Raw genomic sequence first — 20,654 nt, 5'->3', positions numbered from 1 at the left:
TAAAATCTAGAGTCATTGCTTTCCCTTCATGCCTTATTTTCTATTAACAAACTAGAAGACATATATATGAAAGTGGGTCATGCTTCTGGGTGCTGGGCATTTTCCAAGAAGCCCCTCCAGATGTCTGCTGTGGGATGAGCTCTTAGTTTTACAATGGGAGACATCATTCTTCTACCACAGTTCATGCTTTGCTTTGTATTTCTGGCTTTGTCTGTCCTCCCAGAGCAGCCAAATTAAATCCCATATTTAAGAATATTTTGTTGTGATGTGTTGTTTGACTACTTGCTTTCTGATTCTGAAAGTATTTTTGTGTCTAACTCTTTTTCCTCAAAGGTGGCTGAAGGCCTAGTTCAGAGAGATGGAGATTTTCTGATTAGGGATTCTCTCTCCAGTCCTGGGAACTTCGTTCTTACCTGTCAGTGGAAAAATACCTCTCAGCATTTTAAAATCAACAGAACGGTTCTAAGACTCAATGAAGCCTACTGCCGTGTTCAGTATCAGTTTGAACTTGAAAGTTTTGACAGTATCCCCGGCTTAGTTAGATGCTATGTTGGGAATCGCACACCAATATCAAAGCAGAGTGGAGCAATTATTTTTCAGCCTATCAACAGGACTGTGCCTCTCAGGTGTCTAGAAGAAAAGTATGGTGTAACTCCAGTCCGACAAAAAGAGCTAAGTATTCCTGAAGGAAAAACAGAAGCTGCAAAAAGGCTGAGTCTTGGTATATCCAGCATGCAATCCCCGGAGCAGAGTATACCCAGAGGAAATCTTTTGAGGTACTTTAATTCTGCTGTCCTTATGGAGGGAAATAAGGTAACTCTACCAGCTCCCGCTCTAGGTGATGTGAATTTTCACCCTGATTTTAGAGGGAAGACTAGGCGTGAGGGTTTGCAGATTTTTAGCAAAGGATTTTTTTTTTTTCTAAAAATCAGCAAATCCAAAGAGTGAGAGCAAATGTAGACTCTGAAAACACAACAGTGGGTGCAACTTGTTCTTCAGTGACTTGGCAAATCTTGACTAGTATAAAACAAAGGATTAAAATAAATCTTGCTGCTGCTCCTCCAGAGAAGGCTTTATTGTCCATATTTGACTTCTGCAATAAGAATACCATCTGTGGGATAATGGATCCTAATTTCAGTGTCCAAATCAAATGTTCTATTAAAAAGTCTCAACATTCCAAGAAACACCCTCACGAATGCTGCAGACTCACACACCTTACAGCACATTTCATTGCTACCACAACAGCATGAAGTACCTTTTATTCTTATAAGCTGCCCAAGAGGAAAGCTAATGATAGTTGCACTGGTTATGATATATTCTGGCAATTAGGTATGTATGCTAAGAGTGTTGGATATATTGATATGGTTTTGTTTGCATTTTTGTTTACCCTAGAAACAAAGAAAAAAGTGGTAGCCAGCCAGCTAGTTTGGATCATGTTCTGGAGAAAAGATTCCCTTTAAAGGCTCACCAGTCAGAGAGCTATCTGCTAATAGGTATGTTTTGTAATTAAATGTTTCACACTTAGAATCTGTGTGTGCCCAGTCTGTTACACTTCAGACCAAAGTACGACTGTTGAGTGTTCTGAGTACTGTATATACAGTCATATTTAATAGCCAATGTAAGCTGTGTTAGCATACTTGCTTGCTCTTTAAGTCATTGGAACAGGTTTTTTAGTTACAGTGCACCAACTAGTTGAGTACCTTAGCACACAAAAGATGTGTGCCGCACCAAAAAAATGACAGCTACAGTTGGCATTAATATCTTTTTTGACAGCATTACCTTTCCTCACTTGAGCTTTACAAGAACTGACTTGTTTCATTTATGTCGTTCTGACAGAAGTCTATTACGTAGAAGTGATGTGTCATAGAAATCCTGGTAACTGCTTTTTCTCAGGGTAAAGTGTGCAGATGTGGTAACGTTCCTCACCAGGAGAAAGCACTACCATGGCTTTTGTACTCAGTTCTGTCTTTCTGTCTCTCTCAACCTCTCTCTCCCCCCCATCCCTTTTGTTTATCATTCCTTTTGCTGGTCTCTGGTTCCATGGCCATTGTCTTCCTCCAGTGATACAGGGTGTACCAACACTTGATCAGTTGTTGATTGTGGCTTTTTCTTTCTCAGACTCTTCAGAGGTTTAAGCAGTTGTTTCCATACTAACATATTGTGTAAGGAAGCTTGCAATGATGCATCTGTTCCCATGTGGACAAATTCTAGTGTTTGACTTCCAAGGCTGCTAATCATTTTGAATATGGTAGCTGTTAAAATTTACGGTGCCTATTGTGGAAAGACTTTTTGAGACAAAGATAATATTAAGTATTTGTATAGTGTGATGTATTTTGATAGAAAGGATGTGCTCCTGTGTTTAACAGTGGGATGGACAGACATTCATAAAACAAGTTTCTGTCCATCTGTAGTTGAATTGATTATCTTATTCCAATCCATGACTGCTAAAACTTTTCTTTTGGTACTGTAACAGTTAACCTGAAGAGTACTGATGTGCATTTTGTCATAGGGTCCTCCAAGCAGGTTCTGGTATCATACTGCTTATGAGCGGTGACGGGCTGTGATTTGCAGATTTTGTTGTCTGCATAACTTGAGAGCCAGCTGGAAACAAGCAGTAAAGCTCACACGACGCAACTGGCCGCTTTGCTGTAGATACCAGCAAATGCACTGAGAACTGCAGATTGGGAATGTCTGATATAGGGTTCAGTGCTGTATTAGATGCTGAGGTTTGCATATGCAATGAGTACAGGATGAGACATAAATACACAGAAGTATATGGATGTGTTTCTCCAGCTCTTCACTGTTTAGGAAAAAGATTAGCATCCCTGAAATTCATTCCTTCCATACCTTATTGCAGGTTCAGGCTTGACTTTGGGAAGCTTTTCTTTCATCTCAAGCTTGTCATTCTCAGAAATGACTCATCTTTTATGTGGTGTGGCTGGAAGTTTCTGCTTTTATAGCCTTGATCAGGTTACAAAGAAACCTCCTATTCCAAGCCATGGAGACTATCCAGCTCTGACAGTATAGCCTATGTATGCAGCAGGGACTGGAATTATTGTCAGCATTACCACAGAATAATATTATGGTGCAGCTGTTCTGTGTATTTGGGATTTTGGGAGGATCAGCAAGTGAATGGAATTTGCTGGCTAGCTCATTCCTCAAAATATAATTTCATATACATTTTTGTCAGCAAGTAATTGATATGAACTGACAATATTTTCCTCAGGAAATAGCATTAAGAGATGAACCCTGGGGCAGGCATCAGGAATTGTATATGTTTTGGCCTTCTAAAATACCATTTTCCCTTGCAGGTTCAAGACATCCATCTCGATTACCTGAAGCAGATGCAGACTCCTGTTCAAGCTCTCCTGCATTTAGAACAGGCAGTGAACCTTCTCTAAGCCCCACAGTTGTTCAGAAGGTGACCTCAGAGTCACAAGCAGGGGAAGCTCTTAGAGGATCAGACAGTCAGCTCTGTCCGAAGCCTCCACCGAAACCCACCAAAGCACCCCTGATGAAGCCCCCAGGTTCTCCTTCGGCTTCCCACAGTTCAGAAGGACACTACTGTGAACTAAGGCCCACCAGAGATCCTGCAGCATCAAAACAACATTTATGTCAGAAAAACAGCTATGTGGAACATCTGACACGAAAGGAGAGGGGACCACACTCTTTCAGGAACTCTGAAACAAACTATTTGATCCTGGAAGATGACCCTACAATGAACACTGCAGATCCTTTAGAAGCTTCAGCTGAGATGACTGAAGAAGACAGCATCTTTTCTGCACCTGTTCTTGAGACGGTGTCTAGTTTTAAACCGAATGATTTTGAATCCAAACTGCTTCCTCCTGAAAACAAGCCATTGGAAACATCAATGTTAAGAAGAGTTAAGGAGCTTTTCACCAACAATAATCCAAAGATTATTGCACAGCATATTCTTAGAATGGACTGCAAGGTAAAAAAAAAAAAAAAAAAAAAAAAAATTTCTTGCATTTTATTTTATATTGTGCAAGTTTAGACTTTTAAAAGAACTGATTTTAAAAGATTGATGGGTAGATTTGCAGCTAATGTAATAAATGTATTGGCTTGCTTGCAGGAATTGGTAGGGTGGTGGGTTTTTTCCCCTTTGGAGAACAAGAATGCTTACAAACCCTTTGGACTAAAGGTCTCCCACCATCCGTGACTTTAGACTCAAATTCTCAGTGTTCCATACATCTTTGTAGTCTCCTATCGATTGCTGTGTATCTCTGATTCAGCCTTTCTTCTATACTGGAGGAAAAGCTATCTATGCTGTAAACCATTGTGTAAAGAACTGCTCATGACAGGAAATAGCTAGTTAGCTTGCAAGGGCAAACAGTAGACAGACATTACCTGGTTGTCATACTGCTAGCCATAATAATCATGTTCAGTGGAACTAAATAAACTTCTAAAACTAGCTGCTCTTCTAATCGCTGTCGGAGTCTCTGTCTTACAGACGGATAGGTGGTGTGGGAAAATAGCTATCAGGACTTCTGCATTTCTCTCCTATGAGAGAACTGTATTGCTAGTGGAGTTGTTTGGAAAGATGTAAAAACACAACTATTTTTCACAAGGTAGACTTTGTTCAGCTGACAGGGCTTGGAGATCAGCTGTTGGATCAGAAAGACAGAAGTAGTCATGTCCTTATGAGATGATGACTTTGTGTAATAAAAGAAATGCAACTGCAGTTGAATCTGCACCACTTTGCTGGGTGCTGTACCTGCCACAGAGCAGCTACAGGAACCAAGTGTCATGGGCTTTGTTGGTTTTTGGTTGGTTGTTTTTTTAAGAGCAGCTTGAGAAGCAACACACATGGCAAGTGTGGGCAAGTCCATTCCAGACAAGAAAGGAAGTGGGAATGGTGGTGCTCCAGGAGAAACATGTCTGTAGCACCCTGCTAGTGCTGCTGCACTGATTCACACCCTAGGTCTGGGAAGGGGACAGTTCACTGGAGAGCAGCAGTGGGATGAGTGTGTGTGAGTGCCTGCCAGCTGCTACGATCCTGCCAACCTCTCCTCAGTAGCAGTGTTGGCTGCTGCTAAGTGAGGCTTCATGCGGACATGGTGACTCAGAAAAACTCAGCTTCACAACTGCTTGGTCTTTTCAGAAGTGATAGATTGTGGCTTCTTTACTATGGTTCTCTTGCAACAGCATTCTCTAACATTTTAGTTCCAAAATTCACCTTTTCCTCCTTCAACCTAGTAACAATAACCAGAACGTCTTTTAATATATTGTTAAAAAGTATGCTGCTTGAAGACATAAGATATGCATGCCTTAGAGAAGTAGTAAGGAGTTTTTTATATATATTATTCAATTAGCTCATTATTAGTCTCTTTATTTTAAATCCTACAAACTTTGGAATGGGGCCAAGGAAACCGGCCTGCTGGAGGTGTGGGAGCCTGTACAGTTAATTAAGAGTCACTAGAGTGTTTTACAGAAGCAGATTTTTGGATTTTGGAGCAGGAACAATAACTAGCTGGGACATGTAGAGAAGTCTATTTTCCCTTCATCTCACAGTGCTTGAGAGCCAACGACTGTCATTCATTGGTAACTTGTTGCATGCTACTTCACTGATAAGAACTGCATGACACAATGGGATTGGCATGTGAACTGGGCCAGAATGAATGCTTTGTACTGAGATCTGTGATAAGGCTGAAGTTTGTCGGTCTGGTGGCATCAGTAGCTCAGTTTGCCTTTTAAATAATGACATTTCTAATAATGAAAACAGCACCCATATGTAAGTGATGGAGTGAGTATCGGCCACTTGTATGCCTGAGAGGGCTTTTTGTGACAGACTAGCAATCGGTGTATCTCCCAGGGCTTCATATCATTCCTGCGTCTCTAGAAGTGAAACAGGTTTCTCTACAGTCCTAGCTTTTGTACCAGTGAGGCTTGTTGTGTGGCCCAGATTGCTTTCATCTTTTCATAACCAGGATGACCTGCTGATGGGTGTATCAGAAAACAGCAGGCAGATTGGCTTGTAAATGTGTCAACATACAGGCCTTAAACCAGCAGATAATCTCACATTATCATATTAATGTGGTTTTGCTTGTAATTAGCATATATAATTGTTATTGATATAACCAGTAGCTAATCCTGTATGTTTAAAAAGCAAAGACAAATTGGTGAGAGTGTCAGCTTTCACATACTGACTTCATTAGGTACTCAACATTCAGTGTCCTCCTTAAAGTCCTTTTACTAATTAATTCTTATGAAGACCCTGTGGCGTAATCCAAAATTGCTCTGAGCAGTCGACTTTTTAGAAATAAAGAAGGTGAAGCAAATGTGTACGTCTTCAAGGCCAAAGAGCAGTGCCCCCCAGACAAGGATCAGGCCAAGAGAGCACCCCATTTCCTGGAGCTTGCGTATGAATGTCCTTCTGGAAATGGACAATGGAAGTTTGATAAAGCATTTTGGTCACACCTTTTATATGTTTTCCAATGGCTGAATCATGCAAAAAATATTTTATTGGTCTTTTTATGCAAGGCACTGAAATGTAAGTTAATTTTTTCTTAGATGACTGTATTCTAATGTTGCACACTGTGTACTTAACTTTCTATGCTCCACACTAACCTGAAGGACTTCTACGTGGCTAGGGGCTTTTTTTTTGAAGTTAGTTTCAAAACTCATGCAGAAACTTTTGTGCTTAACAGGTGGCGAGGATACTAGAAGTTTCTGAAGAGATGAGGAGGATTATGGGAGTGAACTCTGGTCTTGAACTGATTACCTTGCCTTACGGACATCAACTGCGCCTTGACCTAATTGAAAGGTAAATGTTCCTGTTACTCATTTCCAGGGTAGATGGCCAGAAGATCAGAGCATGGCTATCTTGTACTCTACACTTCCTCCAAGAATGCTCTCCTGCACGTTTTCTGAATTCTTGTGTACAGAAGATAATTTAATGAGATGGCATATAACTTCTTTTTGCATAGGAGAAATTCCTTAAGGTCATAGGGCAACTCCATGCATGTAATCCAGGGAGAGGGGAATTGTATTGAAAGGAGGGTCCTTAGAGTGGCCAAACACCCTCCTTTAAGAGCTCAGGTAAACTAAAGTTCAGGGGACCCAGAATCTGAGCATGTAAATGTTTGTGAAAGAGATTGAAGGTAGTAGACTTCTGCCACTGGGGAATAGGCTAGAGGATCTAGTAAAGTAAAAAATGATTAGCAAAGCTTTCTGTAAAACCTCTGCGCAAGAGGGAACAGTTAGGGTCTTCTATCTCTGATCTAGCTTTTCTGCTTCTCTGATTCAGATTTCAGTAGTTTTAGTTGCTGAAATTTAAGTGTGGAGGCCAAAGGGAATTGGGGCAATTTTCCCAAAAGTGTTCATTCATTCATTGCTTGGACAGAATTTTGTATAGTAGTAATAGCTTAGGAAAATTTATTAAACCACAAATTCAAGGTCGATGTATATACGGTCTATATAATGGCATTAATGCTTTTGATACAAAGATGTCAGAGTAAGTTTGCAGGGCACACCAAGATATTGAAATATATCTTTGAATTGATCTTCTCTGAACACACGTACAGCATAACGTATTATTAATTTAATAATTTGTAACCAGTAGTATAATTTGTTTCACTTACAGACACAATACCATGGCAATTGGAATAGCTGTGGATATCTTGGGTTGCACAGGAAATCTAGAAGATAGAGCAGCAACATTAAACAGGATCATCCAAGTCGCAGTGGAGCTGAAGGACTCGCTGGGGGATTTGTATGCCTTTTCTGCCATTATGAAAGCACTTGAAATGCCACAGGTAAAAATCTGTTTCTCTTTATGTTCCAAAACATGGAGTTGTTTGATGGTCTTTTTAATTTATGCAATTTCTTCAAGACTAGAGATATACCATCAGAACAGGAACTTCATCACTAGCAGGGTATTTTTACTGTGAATTGCTATGGAGTCAGTAATGGGTATTCTCTCTTTTGTATGAACAGGTCACTAGGTTAGAACAAACCTGGACCTCTCTAAGACATCGTTATACCCAGACTGCCATTATGTATGAAAAACAGCTGAAGCCATTTAGCAAAGCTTTGCACGAAGGAGAAGATGAGTGGAGTAGTGAGTATGAGTGACACTGGTTTCCATTTAGCCTTTTACCTCTCCTACTGTTGCTTTCCTGTGTCAGGAGATGAGGTAGCTGCTGGTTCCGACAGCTGTGCATCGTATGTTAAAATGACTATGTGAACTTGTATAATGCAGTATAAGACAATGAAATAGAAGAGTCTGCCAGCCACACATCAGTATGTGCTTGTGTGCATGTATATACCTCTGCAGAATATAACATTCTACCCAAACCCACACTTCCTCTTTGTGGAGCAGAAACCGAAACACCCAGCATCATCTTGCCTCAGATCTCCTTCCTCAGAGGAGAGTTACTTCTGACAGGTTTTGCTTTTTATTTGCTTTGCCTCTTGGGATGAGGACAAATCCTCAAATACAAAGAAGGGGTTAGTCAGGTAATTCCTCTGATCACATCAGGTGCTCCTGCATCAGAGTCTTTGGAGCTCTAGTCTCCAAAGGGGTGCAAGGCAGAGATTTCTCTAAGAGAATGGGTGGAGAAGGAAAACATGTTAGCCTCACAGAATTTACTGGAATGACCCAGGTTTTAAATCCATTTAAAATCTGTGCCATGGTCTAGTTAAGTCAGCAGAGCCTTGTCCTGTAGCAGATACAGTTTTCCCACACTAATTTGTCTTGACCTTCTCCCCCAGCCAGTTCACTAGGAACTTGGTAAGAGGTGTGTATGGAAGCCAAATAGTAGTTTCCAACTTTGAAAAGAATACTGCAGTTAAAATACCTTCTTCAATGAGCAGGTTTTATGGTGTCTGATATGATGTTTGTTACTCTTTATCCCAGAGACCGTCAGTGCTCCACAGAACGATGTAACAGTGCCACTGCTGATGCCTCTCATTACCTTGATGGAGCGACAAGCTGTTGTTTTTGAAGGCATGGACCTGTGGGAAAGCAGTGACCAAAGCTGCGAAATAATGCTCAAGCACTTGGCCACAGCTCGTCAGATAGCACAGAATGCAGAAAAGTACAGCTTGACTGCGGAACGGATGCTGGAAGGTAGGGAGCACTAGTAGGAGAAACTGCTGCACATTAATGGAATTTGTGGGTTATGTCTGAAGAATAAGGTCTCTGCCTAAGTGCCACTAAAAGTCAGTGCAAGAAATTCTTTTGTGGGAGCTGAGATAGTAGCAAATGTCATGCAGGAAACTTAGTCTAAGGACATCGTCAATATTGTTCAAAAGCAGACAGTAAATGATTCATCACTGTAGTTCTCCAGTAAGCAACAGAGCACACATTTTTGCTAAACCTACTCAAAGTTCTCATGACTTAATATGCTGACCCTTCTAGCAACTTAAATGGAAGTACAGTAAGGACCGAGGATAACTTCTAGTCTTCTGTACAAATTAAAATTCCTACTCTCTGTTTTTTGCGAATAAAATATCACCCATCATAAGATCCTTTACAGCAGCACAAGATGCAACACTGAGATCTTGCCTGCTTGCGGCCGGAAAGCTGCAACGTTAAGGGAGGGGAGAGAAGTGTAAGTATTTCTACAGGCAGCATGTATACATCAGTAATTATATTTAAGGTCAGGCTATAATGAAAATTCTAGACCATCAGAATTGAGCAAAGGGCAGCCTGTCCCTAGAGCCCTTTGTGTGCTACTAGAATGTCACAGATGGAAAGGATTTTCACTGTTTCCCTAGCTTGTTAAAATCATTGTGCAAAAGGAACCTAGCACACTAAAGCTTATCTTATTTGGAGGGAATACAGTTTAAAAGCCATTTCTTCCAATAAAAAACTTGCCTGATGGTGATACTGTGGGATTCTTTTTATTTATTAGGTTTCCAGCCAGATGAAGAGATGAGTGAAATCTTCAAGACTGAATTTCAAATGAGATTGCTCTGGGGCAGCAAAGGAGCACAAGTTAATCAGAATGAAAGATATGAAAAATTCAGCCAGATTTTAACTGCACTTTCCCGAAAACTGGAACCTCCTCCAGTGAAGCACGTGGAATAACTAAGTATATAAGACTCTGTAAACACTATTTAAATGATTGGTATACTTGAAATAACCTTAGCTTTCTTTTGGCAATTTGATACTGCACAAACTTCTTGCATTTCACAAGATGTTTAGAATTTTTAACTGCACAATGCACACTTGTTCTAAAACTACTGATTTCTAACAAATTATTTATTTACTGTGTCACCAAGTCATTTAATAATCCCTTTAAACAGTTAGGTTATCCCTGTAATACAGCTTCCTGTATTTCCTCACAGTTGCAATGTTTTGATAATGCCTAAGAGCAAGGGCATTGGCATCTTAATATTAAAATGAAGCAAATAGTGTAAATAAAAAGACAGATTAAGTATGTGACATTGCAGAAAATTTGTTGTACAATATTCCTTTAATGAAGATAAACCACTGTACATAGAATTGTGAATTAAAGTGTATCTTTATGCAAAATAATTTGCATATTTGCAGATCACAGAAATACTGCAGGTTGCAGAAATGATTCTTTATCTGTGACCACAACAGAAGGCTCAAACATTGCTGTACTTAGGGAAGTAGAAAATCAGTTGTGTGTGTGTGTGTTGGGACAACTTACGGTTTTTTTTAAAACAGCATCTGTAGTACTTTGGCTTTTGCTGGAGCCTGAACAACAGCTACACTGCCAGGAATGAATAATGAAATGGCAAGAACAAACAATCTAGATAATTAAAATGCTTTCAGATATGAGTAAATGTGGGTGTATGTATATACTAAACTTGCTTCATTTACTGAGGTGAATCACTTTGGTAAGTAGTTTTTTTTTTTCCTTGTATGAAGGCAAAAGTGTAAGCTGTTAGCACTTTTCATAGGAAATCAATGTGTGTGGTGTTTATATAAAGAGTGCTTTAGCAGCAAATTCCACTTTGTCACATACAGAATTGGTGTATAAGCATTATCCTCAGAAGTTGTATAAATATTTAAGCAAGAACTATGGCTAGAGCTGCATGTGCTCACTGTCAGTAAGCCTATTTCTGGAGTGAGATGGTACTTACAGCATTTGAAAGTGTTTGAGTAGGCCAGCACCAAAATAACATTATCTGTTCCCCCCATCTGCAATCACAGCAGAGGTTCTACCACTGTAAGAAGAGGTGGTTACAGACCTCATGCTGAAAGTCTCCCTGTCAATCTTAACAGAAGACAAATGGGGAAGCTAATGACTTAGACCATGAAAAGATTTTTTTATTCCATGAAAATATTCTCAACAGAGAACACTATTTTTAAACAAAGCATTTAACATTTAGGAAATCAACATGTGCACAAAAAAGGATTAAAAATTACTGGAAAATGTAAGATTCTTTAAGACAACTCACGTTCAGAATTTTAGAATAAGAAGTGATTTATAACTAGCTGTGCAAGTACAAATGGTTTTTTCCTATGTTTAATAACCCTCATACAAGTTGCACTATCCCTCATGAAAGCAACCTGCCTCCAAAGGAAGCAAATCCTGGTTTTAGAAAAACAAACAGTAGCGTGAAAAGAACATTTAGTCCTTTACCAGGAAGTGTTATTACTGACCTGCAAGGCTGTTAAGCCAGGCAAACCATAGGCCCTTTAGCAGAAAACACACAGATCACATTTCCTCCTTTTCTCTAACTTTAAAATAAAAAAGCACTAGGTTTAAAAAACCAAAACAAACCCAACAACCCCCCAAAAACCCCCAAACCCCAAAAACTACCTAAGTAGTTTTGTCAGTATTGAGTAATGTCACATTATTATATAAATAACCCTGTATACAAGCTCCAAAAATCTAAACTTTAGAGTTTAATAGCCCCCATAATACACTAGGTCAAGCTGTGTAATAGTGGTATACATAACAAAAGGAAGAAACCCCTACACAAGTCACTCATTCAGTTTTACTGGTAGTACAGTTCCTAATAACACTGAAATTAAAAAGAATCCAGCACTGCTGCATACAAATATTGCTTCAGACCCCAGAAAAACAGGATGTTTTGATTATTATTTCATTTCCCCAAACAGCAGGTGGCTGGGTTGACAAGCTTGCTTTGATACAAGTATCCCTCCCCCCAACATCTCTAGTCTAATTCTTATCACCCTAGTAAATCAGATATGATGTATTTATTAATAGAACCACAAATGGGAGGCAAGACAACATAACCAATAGGGGCACTGCAGACAACTATATTTACACATATAAACATATCCAAATTTCAATTGTTTACAAGTAAAAGTGCACATAGATCATTACGAAGTATCACTCAAATTTCAACCGGTCCATACAATGAAGCATCACCTGGAAATGGACTAGCACTGCAGTAATTAAAATTGGAACTTCATAGTGAAAAACTAAAAGACAGTTTCCATAAAAATATTCTAAAAAAATACTAAAGTCAAATGAAGAGATACACGTTTCAATGTATAAAATTCATGATGCACCATGTATCCAGTAAAGTAGAGCTCTAGAAAACACCTACCGTGGCTACCTCAGCAGCTGCAGCACTGTGGAAAGAGCTGAGACACAAAGCCCTTCGTGGGATACTGTAAGTGGTAGTGTTGGCAAACAACAGATTTAGGCACTCTAGTTTAAGGCAGCATTTGAATGGCAAGTGGTTGACCTCTGACAACAGTCATTAGCTTGCAGTGGTGAATCTCTCTGGTGGTGTTCCAGGTTTTCAGTGCTCACAACAGGTTACTGAAGTGCTGAAGATGGACCACAGTTCTAGGAGTTTTTCTTGATTGCATTGGAGGCTAGAGCTGAGATGTATGACTTCCCCAAATCAACACAAATACATTATGGTCTCTTATCAGTTATGCCAAAAAACTGGAATGTAATGATGGTTGCAGTGGTATAGTTATAGCAGCATACATGGATACTGGGATGAAACTCTAGTGCTGAAGGTATTTAAAGAAAATGATTTGTTACAAAATAAGACAAGCAATGATGGCAAAGTGTTATGTAGACATGCCTAACTGTCTGAGGCATGCAGGAGGAGGTTAACGGCGAGCATGGAGTTGGCACAGGCAGACTGATAACTGACAATGGTTCTAAATGACCACCAATTAAAATGAGATGGAAAAGAACATAATTGAGAGAACCAAACCAGCACAAGCTCAAATATAGTTTGCGCATCTGGGACAATCTAGGACAATGAAAATAAAGCAATTTTAGGAGCAGTAGCCTTTTTACTCTGGTAATGGAAGTCTATTTTCCTGCACAAATTGAAGAATTTGTAATACATCCTTACCTATGTATGGAGATGCTAAGGTGTTAGTGACTAAATGTATGTCTGCATGCATCCATGCAACTAGCTTTTCCCCTTGGGCCTCCCAGTCTAGCACCCCCCCACCCCCACCCCCCCAGCAGCTGCATGTAACCTCCTTCAAGATCTCGCCCATTTTCTCAGAAACCCGCTTCAGGAACCTGCAGTCCAAGAGGAAAAAGAAAAGAACAAAGTTACTGAAGGCCTTTAGAAGACAGAGAAGCGTGCTCAGTTCTAACAGGCCATTTTCAGTGGCTAGGCATTAGCCCTGTACTTAATTCCACAAATTCTTATTACAAATACGAGCCACAGCTTTTTTTTTTTTTTTTCCTAGTAACCAAGTAGTGCAACGCAGTTTCCAATCCTCAGTGATTTAACAGTGAGGGGAATTACTGTACATTTAAGACCTTGATTTCAAACTAAACATGATGCAATTCAAAGACTTAGCTTACAGACACAGATTAAGAATATAAAATCATTCCCTTTTCAGGAGCAGAGAGAGGTTTCAGTAGGACATCAAGCATTACAGGGGGTCTCTTTTTTGTTTGTTCAAGGTATCTAGAGTTAAAACAATGAAGCTGTGTCCAATACACAACATTCTACGTTACAAGTACTGAAAAGGAAGGAGAGAGGCAGGTCAGTGGACTTTCTGTCCTTGATCAGAATGTTTCTTCCTGAGTATTTTTGTTGAGCTTTCAGAATCAGAAAACATTTTCCTGTTTAAGAAGTGAAAGCTGCCAAGTATTTGCTAAGGAAGGAAATTAATAATTTTCAGTAACTGAGTTCAGTTAGTTATTAGAGGAAAAAACCCTCTTTTAAGCATATAGTTTTAAGTCATAGAAGTGGGAACAGTAAATCTTAGAGATCTTTAAAATGAAGTAATTTCAGTTCTCTGTAAAAACAAAGTCTTCTACAGAACAAGCAGGAATCCTGGTCTCTTTCAGTTTAATAGCTGAATTGGATTTAGTGCTTTGTAAAGCAGGAACACTACATCAGCTAAACAAAGCAGGAGACAGTGGGCAAAATTACAGACCAGTGTAAAATGCATCATTTAATGTGGTCATCTCTGAAAAAAGCTATAGCAAACTCCATTGCTGGCATCTGATATTCTGAGGCTTTCCATGAACCTGTATATCTTACTATTTTTCCACTATTTTCCCTGGAATGTACAACTGAAAGCTGCCAGTTTACTGTTAGATATAGGTTACTGCACCTTTGCTGTTTTTCTCTAGCGTTACATCTATATACGATGTTGGCACATAGCCTTCCTCTCCATTATGTCTTCGAGCTCTTGTCCACCCATCTCCTTTGTCCTCCTCAATAATGTACAAAATTTCCCCTTCTTTCATTGCTAGAGTGCCTTCATTATGACCTGGGAAAAACAAAAAGGCAAAGAAGTCTCAATGTTCAGACAGAATTTCAAGTCATCTTTTTCCCAGGGCATAGTTTCCAGATATTATATATAAACAGGAAGAACCAAAAATCTGTGCAAGAGAACATATGGTCAAACAGGCTTACAGACAAAAACCTAGTCCAATTTGCAAAGCTGAATATTTGCCAATAGCTGCGCTAATATTTATCTTACAACAGCACAAAAGTACTGCTCATGAATTAAAGTGATTTATAAAATATTTCCACTGATCTTATAAGCAACTAGTTGCTCATACAGTTAATTTACTTTTAAATCATTTTACCTGTCTTCTCTAGAACAAATAATCCATGCCCTATAGTCAAGGAATCCCCGTGCATGTTGTTAACCTTACCATCAAATGGATATATTGCCTTGCAGTGTCCTATAGCTGGTAGTGGATCATCATCTTCAAACTCATCATCAAACTCACTGGGATGTGCGTGCTGCTGTGGTGGGCCTCGAACCTCCTGATTGGCATCATCTGTGTAACTTCCCTCAGGGCTACAACACAACGATGGGAGCGTGAGGACTCTGAGGAGTTCTTAGCTCTAAAGCTCAGAACATACGTGCATCACAGAAAGGGCAGGCTGGGGGTAGTGCTCTGGGAATGCCCATTAGCAGTTTTTGTATTTACTGCTGGAGGTGATTTTCTGAAAATACTGATCTAACAAAGGCTTGGACTGAATTCTGCTGCAAAAACAAACATGAATTTGACATACCTGTCTCACAATGGAGTAAGATAGCTTTAAAAGACACTGCTATTTAATGAGGGGTGTTTCGATTAGACGGGTTTTTATATTACCACGACATGAAGTGACCTTCAGAATTCAGAACCAGGAAGATTTTCCTTTAGAAGGACATAACCTTTCAGAGGATAAGTAACAACCATCACCTACTGTTAACTATCAGAAATGCACCAATTCTAGCATAAGGTATAAAAGCAGTAGAGACAGAATAGTGACCTCTCTCTGCCCTGGGTTACAAGGTGGTTGATATCACTGCTGTGCCGCCTGTCGCTTCTGGCCGCTACTTTACCTTCAACTTCAGAGAGCCAGGCCTTGTGGGGAAAAAAGACAAATATTGGTGTCAAAGAAAACTTGATTCTAAACCAGCAAATACCATTTAACAAATGCACTTATGTGCACACAGCTTGCTTGTCAGTACGCAGCCACACAGACTGCATTCATGTGTGAAGTCTCGGAATAACTTCACATGAAGCTTAAGCCTATCCCTCGTGCTTAGCCTACACTCTATACTAGTCTTAAGGAAAAAAAAAAATTTTAATCACATGCGAATTTCCAGATAAGTTATTGATAAGGAATTCTTCCATACAGTTTACATCTTTAATAATGTACATCCTTACTCTCGCTCCATAAACATACTTGAAAATATTGCATCCCACAAAAAAATTGCACTGGGAGTGCTTTCTTAAGTAGTTTTTCTGGATGCTGTAGTTATAACCCGTATGACAAACTACAATTTTACCACTCATTTACATTTTCCAAGGAATCATTTTAGAGTTTAACCTCATTCTTGTGTATTTCCATCCGAAGACGGTCCATGTTGCTCATAGTCTCAGTTAGTTTTGGTTGCAAACTGCCTGGATCACCCATCTGGGGATTTTTCTCATAAACATCCTTCATCTTGATGAGAGCATCTCTAAAAACATACAAAATCCAATAATAATTATAAAAATTACATACATCAGTACTGATTCCTTAAAGCTAAAATAACGTTTATGTGTATGAGATCCTGACCCCTGGTTAGACACAAAGCACAGACATGAGGAACTACTGCTCCCCACACCACGCCTAAATCCTTGTCCCATTCTGTCCTCTCAGCCCTCTGCCTTCCTTTCTTGTGTCATGCACAGGCACACAAGGACTCCAGCTGCCGACTGTTCTCTATCTAGTCTCAATACTGTTTCCGGTATCATTTGTTATACACCATTTCCTACTTAATAATAACGTTCTTTTCTTAATGCACTAAGTTGCAGCTCTCTTGCTCAACAGACCTACACGTTGATTTTTTTTTTTTAATGCCTGCTTTTAGATCCAAAGTTTCCTATGCAATGTTAGGATGAAAATGCATATTGTAGTAAAGCAGAAGGAAGCAATGCTAACAGAGCCTACTACAATAAACCATGAACAAAAAAACGTAATAGCCTGGACTAGTATATTCTCTCCTGGCTTCTGAGCACTGTTGGCTTAGGTACAGGACTTCAAAAGAAACAGAGAGAGAACCATGACAAAACTCAAAAAAATGCATTCACTTTTGGTCTGTTTCCTTCTGTAGTTCTCTGTTAAGTTCATCGATCCTCTGTTGCAGTTTCTTGCGTCTTTGTTCTGGCGGGAGATGGCTGAAGTCTTCTAGTGCAGGGCCCTGCAAGTAGAAATACTATTAGACAAGTAACAGGAACATACCTGGAAGCTGAACTGACATACCCACACACGGACAGTGTTCACTGGAAGCAGGATGGACCTCCTTAAAAACTCTACTTGACACACAGCTCTATAAAAGACCGCAACAGAAAAAATTCACATTCTTGCTGCCAGATCGTAGTCATTCATTCAAGGTTCTTTCTGCCTTCTGTAACAGCTGGCTCACAGATGTAATCCAAATTTGTAGACTTCACTATTTTTCTGAAAAGCTGAGCCATGTACCTCCTGTTATATCCACTGCAATTAAAGCAGTTTTAGAAAGGACGGAATTAATTACTACAGAGTAATTTCAGTCAGAACAAAAATCTAAGATGTGTATATAATAATAATATGTATATAATTGGTTCTTTCTCTGGAGTATGTGTTCTATGGCAATTTGGATGCTATCAGAAGAAAAATTCTGTGTTTTGGCTTTTCACTCCAAAGTACTATTATGGCTCTCTTCCAGAAGTTCAGCAATCTTGCTAGAAAACATATTAAAACTTACAAAGTTCTGATGCATTTTTACCTCAAGTAAAACCAGTTCGCAGAGCACAGAAAAAGCCTTTACAACATCAAAATTCTGACTTAAATTTGTTAATCTGAATCAAAACTTGCTCAAAAATTCAAAAAGTCACCTTTTTTATTATAAAAGCTACTGTTACGGGGAGGGGAAAAACCTCTTACTTTCCAAATTATTATTATTTTTTTAAAATCTTAAGACCACCTATCATTATGAGCCCAAACCTGCAAAGGTTTGATTGCAAACTTCTGCCAAGATTATAAACACACTTGGGTGTGAAAAGCATGGGAAGAGATTTTTTACCTATCTTGTGAGTTTGTTGTGAAAACTCTTCCCTCAGGGTGACAGTCACTGACAGTGTAAAGAAGGAAATATGGTACACATCTTAATAACAGAAAGTTAAGTTACAATACTTGTGTCCTAGCTGCCTAAGAAAGTAGGTCTTAGCACAAGAAACCCACTTGCCATTACAGTAACCCTCCATGGAAGCAAACCAAACTGGACAGCATTTCCTTTGTCAAGAAGAAACTTGACTAACTTGACTGTCAAGATTTTGTCACAAGAGCCTTAGGCTCAGGTGCCAAGTCTCCAATACCCCCTCTTAAGATCTTCTTGCCCCTCAACTTCTTGGTTCTTTTGCACTTGTAAAATCATATTCTCACTGCTTTTTAAGAAGGGAATACAAGGCACCATAAAAGCAGGGAAATCAAGATAGGATGTTTCCAAAATAAGGCAGAAGTGTTTCTTTCTGGAGGGAAAAAAATAATTAAAATCCTTTCAGGTGCTTTTACACAGTACAAAAAACCAAAGAGACAATCACATCCTCTGTATCATTCTTCCTTCCAGGTCAGTTAAAACCAGAGTATCCTATGGCAGTGATCAGAAGAAAAGAGGTCTTTTTGTGAATTTTTACTGGTTTACTCTGCAAAACAACAATATTGATTAAAGTGTGGTTTTCATTTAATATAACAGGTTTCTAGTATTCCTAAGCATAAAGGATCATTCCCCTGCAATTTTTTTTATTACATTCAAAGGAGTTAATTTTGCAGTATTCAGTACTTCTCCTTTATACAAGTTTTGTAATCTTTTCATATACCTATTTTATGCTGCTTTAACAATTTTCCTGACAAAGAGAAATCACCAAGTATTTCCATCATGACTAACTCATGAATACTGGTCAACCCTAAAATTCCAAAATCACAGGTTTAGTTGCAGCCAGATCACAAGTCTAATTATCTTACATTAAGCATGGATGATTAAGACTGTGTATATGAGTGGAAAATCTGAAGATGTATTTCAGCACCTGAATTAAAGCAGTTATGATATGGAAACACTTTCAAAAGATTACTTTCATGCTATCTTAGCAGAAGTACAGCAGACAGATCAGCACACGGGCTTACCATCTTCACCGACCACTGCACAGTTCATTTGAAAACAGAAAGAAACGGGAAATTATTCACATGCAACGACCAGTTACGAAAATGATTAATGCCTAAAAACGTATCTTTAAATATTACTTAAGGATTAAAATTTTAATTTATAAAAAAATACATTTTGCTATGAGCACAAGAAAAGCAATACAATAATCAGAAATGCTCTTCTGCTTTAAGAATTACTGATTTTAAAAATTACTAGGTGATAACGGGTAGTGTAACATGGAATTCTAATACACAACTTCATTAAGCTACTTTTGAATTTTAGTGTTTTGAATAATATACTAAAGAACTATTGTAGGAAAAGAAACAAACACACAGCCAACATTGCACAAAATAGCAGAATTTGATGATGATGAAGGGCTGGTCAGCCATATGCAAGTAATTTGTTAATTATAGCTAACAATCCACTACCATCACTTTTACAAATGTAATTTTTACAATGTATTTACTTTATTATGACAGTAGAACTACAATAAAAAAAGATATCTTTCTGAAGCTTAGAGGTCAGTAATTTTTCTTTCTGAAAATAACATTTGGGTCATTTCTGCTATCCTAGAAAATGGTTTAGTCCAGATAAAAATATTTAAAGAGTAAAGACCTTATCCTTAGAGGAAGCAAATGAAACATGGGATGCCAGGTGTCTATCTTGGGTTTAACATTCACAGTATTCTGAAGATCTTCCATGCTTTCAGTGACTTCGGAGAACCCTTTCCAGAGAAAGGCCAAGCAACTTAGATGTGTATCTCCGACATCATTTATGACCCTCAGCAATTGTTGATTGGGGCACACACAAAATTGGAATTTCTAGCAATGAGGAAAGTAAAGCACCTTCACAAATGATATGCTGGTAGAAACCTCAATAAAGTCCAAAGATGTAAAATGGCTACAGAATAAACTTCTTGTTCCCTTTAGAAAGAGTCTTCCAAGAAAATACAAGTAAGGTGTACGTATCACTGTTGACGATGCCTCAAGTGGCACTGAGCAAAGACCTCTCATAAGCACTAACACTATCTGGAAATGTTCAGGTTTCAAAGGAAAATAAGCAGCATGTAATTGCAGTACTAATAAAGCAAGTTACACTTGTTCACACTTAGAATCCAATAACCTATTCTACAGCTACTGTTTGCTGCTTTCGCTATACATCACAATAGGAAAATCTAATGCATGAAGCACAGAATGAGGGCAGTCTGGTTCTGTGATCCCCAGTGCCTTGAGTGAAATTTTATACAGGGCACATTAAACAAAACAACCAGTATGCTTAGTGAGTGATATATGCCAACTCAGGGATAAACCTCAGTAGAGCAGGAGCAAATTAAATACCATCTGGTAGTTCTGCATGTCAATACCACTTTGGACATCCTTTTCCAGGGACACAACTGGAAAACAGCATCATGTACTAGCAACTATTAAGCATTGAATCAAGATGTATTATACAGATAAGATTGATCAATGAGATAAAAAGATCTATCAGAATTATAGTCTACATTTCAGCTGAAAAGGCACTCAATATGTAATGTGACACCTGTTCAAATGCTTGCAAGGAATTTCAAAATATATAA

General features: G+C 38.8%; 2 protein-coding genes across 10 annotated transcripts in view; one reads left to right on the top strand and one right to left on the bottom strand.

Annotated features, from left to right (window-relative positions):
- The window catches only part of BCAR3 (BCAR3 adaptor protein, NSP family member), a 112,907-nt gene extending 102,128 nt beyond the window's left edge, over window positions 1-10,779 (top strand). For all 6 annotated transcript variants that reach the window (XM_074876533.1, XM_074876534.1, XM_074876535.1 and 3 more), the window contains 8 exons: window positions 334-776; window positions 1,393-1,493; window positions 3,312-3,952; window positions 6,669-6,784; window positions 7,604-7,775; window positions 7,957-8,080; window positions 8,879-9,091; window positions 9,879-10,779. In XM_074876533.1, coding sequence (XP_074732634.1) covers window positions 334-776; window positions 1,393-1,493; window positions 3,312-3,952; window positions 6,669-6,784; window positions 7,604-7,775; window positions 7,957-8,080; window positions 8,879-9,091; window positions 9,879-10,054 — 1,986 coding nt within the window. In that variant the 3' untranslated portion in view covers window positions 10,055-10,779. The remainder of the gene's footprint in view (window positions 1-333; window positions 777-1,392; window positions 1,494-3,311; window positions 3,953-6,668; window positions 6,785-7,603; window positions 7,776-7,956; window positions 8,081-8,878; window positions 9,092-9,878) is intronic.
- A 466-nt stretch (window positions 10,780-11,245) lies between these two features.
- FNBP1L (formin binding protein 1 like) overlaps window positions 11,246-20,654 on the bottom strand; it is a 56,693-nt gene continuing 47,284 nt past the window's right edge. For 2 of the 4 annotated variants that reach the window (XM_074876528.1, XM_074876529.1), the window contains exons 10-14: window positions 16,989-17,098; window positions 16,243-16,375; window positions 15,679-15,773; window positions 15,069-15,217; window positions 11,246-14,677 (exon numbers count right to left, since the gene is read on the bottom strand). In XM_074876528.1, coding sequence (XP_074732629.1) covers window positions 14,499-14,677; window positions 15,069-15,217; window positions 15,679-15,773; window positions 16,243-16,375; window positions 16,989-17,098 — 666 coding nt within the window. In that variant the 3' untranslated portion in view covers window positions 11,246-14,498. Of the gene's footprint in view, window positions 14,678-15,068; window positions 15,218-15,678; window positions 15,774-16,242; window positions 16,376-16,988; window positions 17,099-19,059; window positions 19,075-20,654 lie in introns of all 4 variants that reach the window. The other 2 variants (XM_074876531.1, XM_074876530.1) reach the window with 2 other exon arrangements.

Source organism: Strix uralensis, chromosome 8, assembly GCF_047716275.1.
Source record: "Strix uralensis isolate ZFMK-TIS-50842 chromosome 8, bStrUra1, whole genome shotgun sequence".
NCBI classification, from domain to species: Eukaryota; Metazoa; Chordata; class Aves; order Strigiformes; family Strigidae; genus Strix; species Strix uralensis.
The sequence above is the reverse complement of the archived record's forward strand: the minus strand, read 5'-3'. Positions and strand labels throughout refer to the sequence as shown.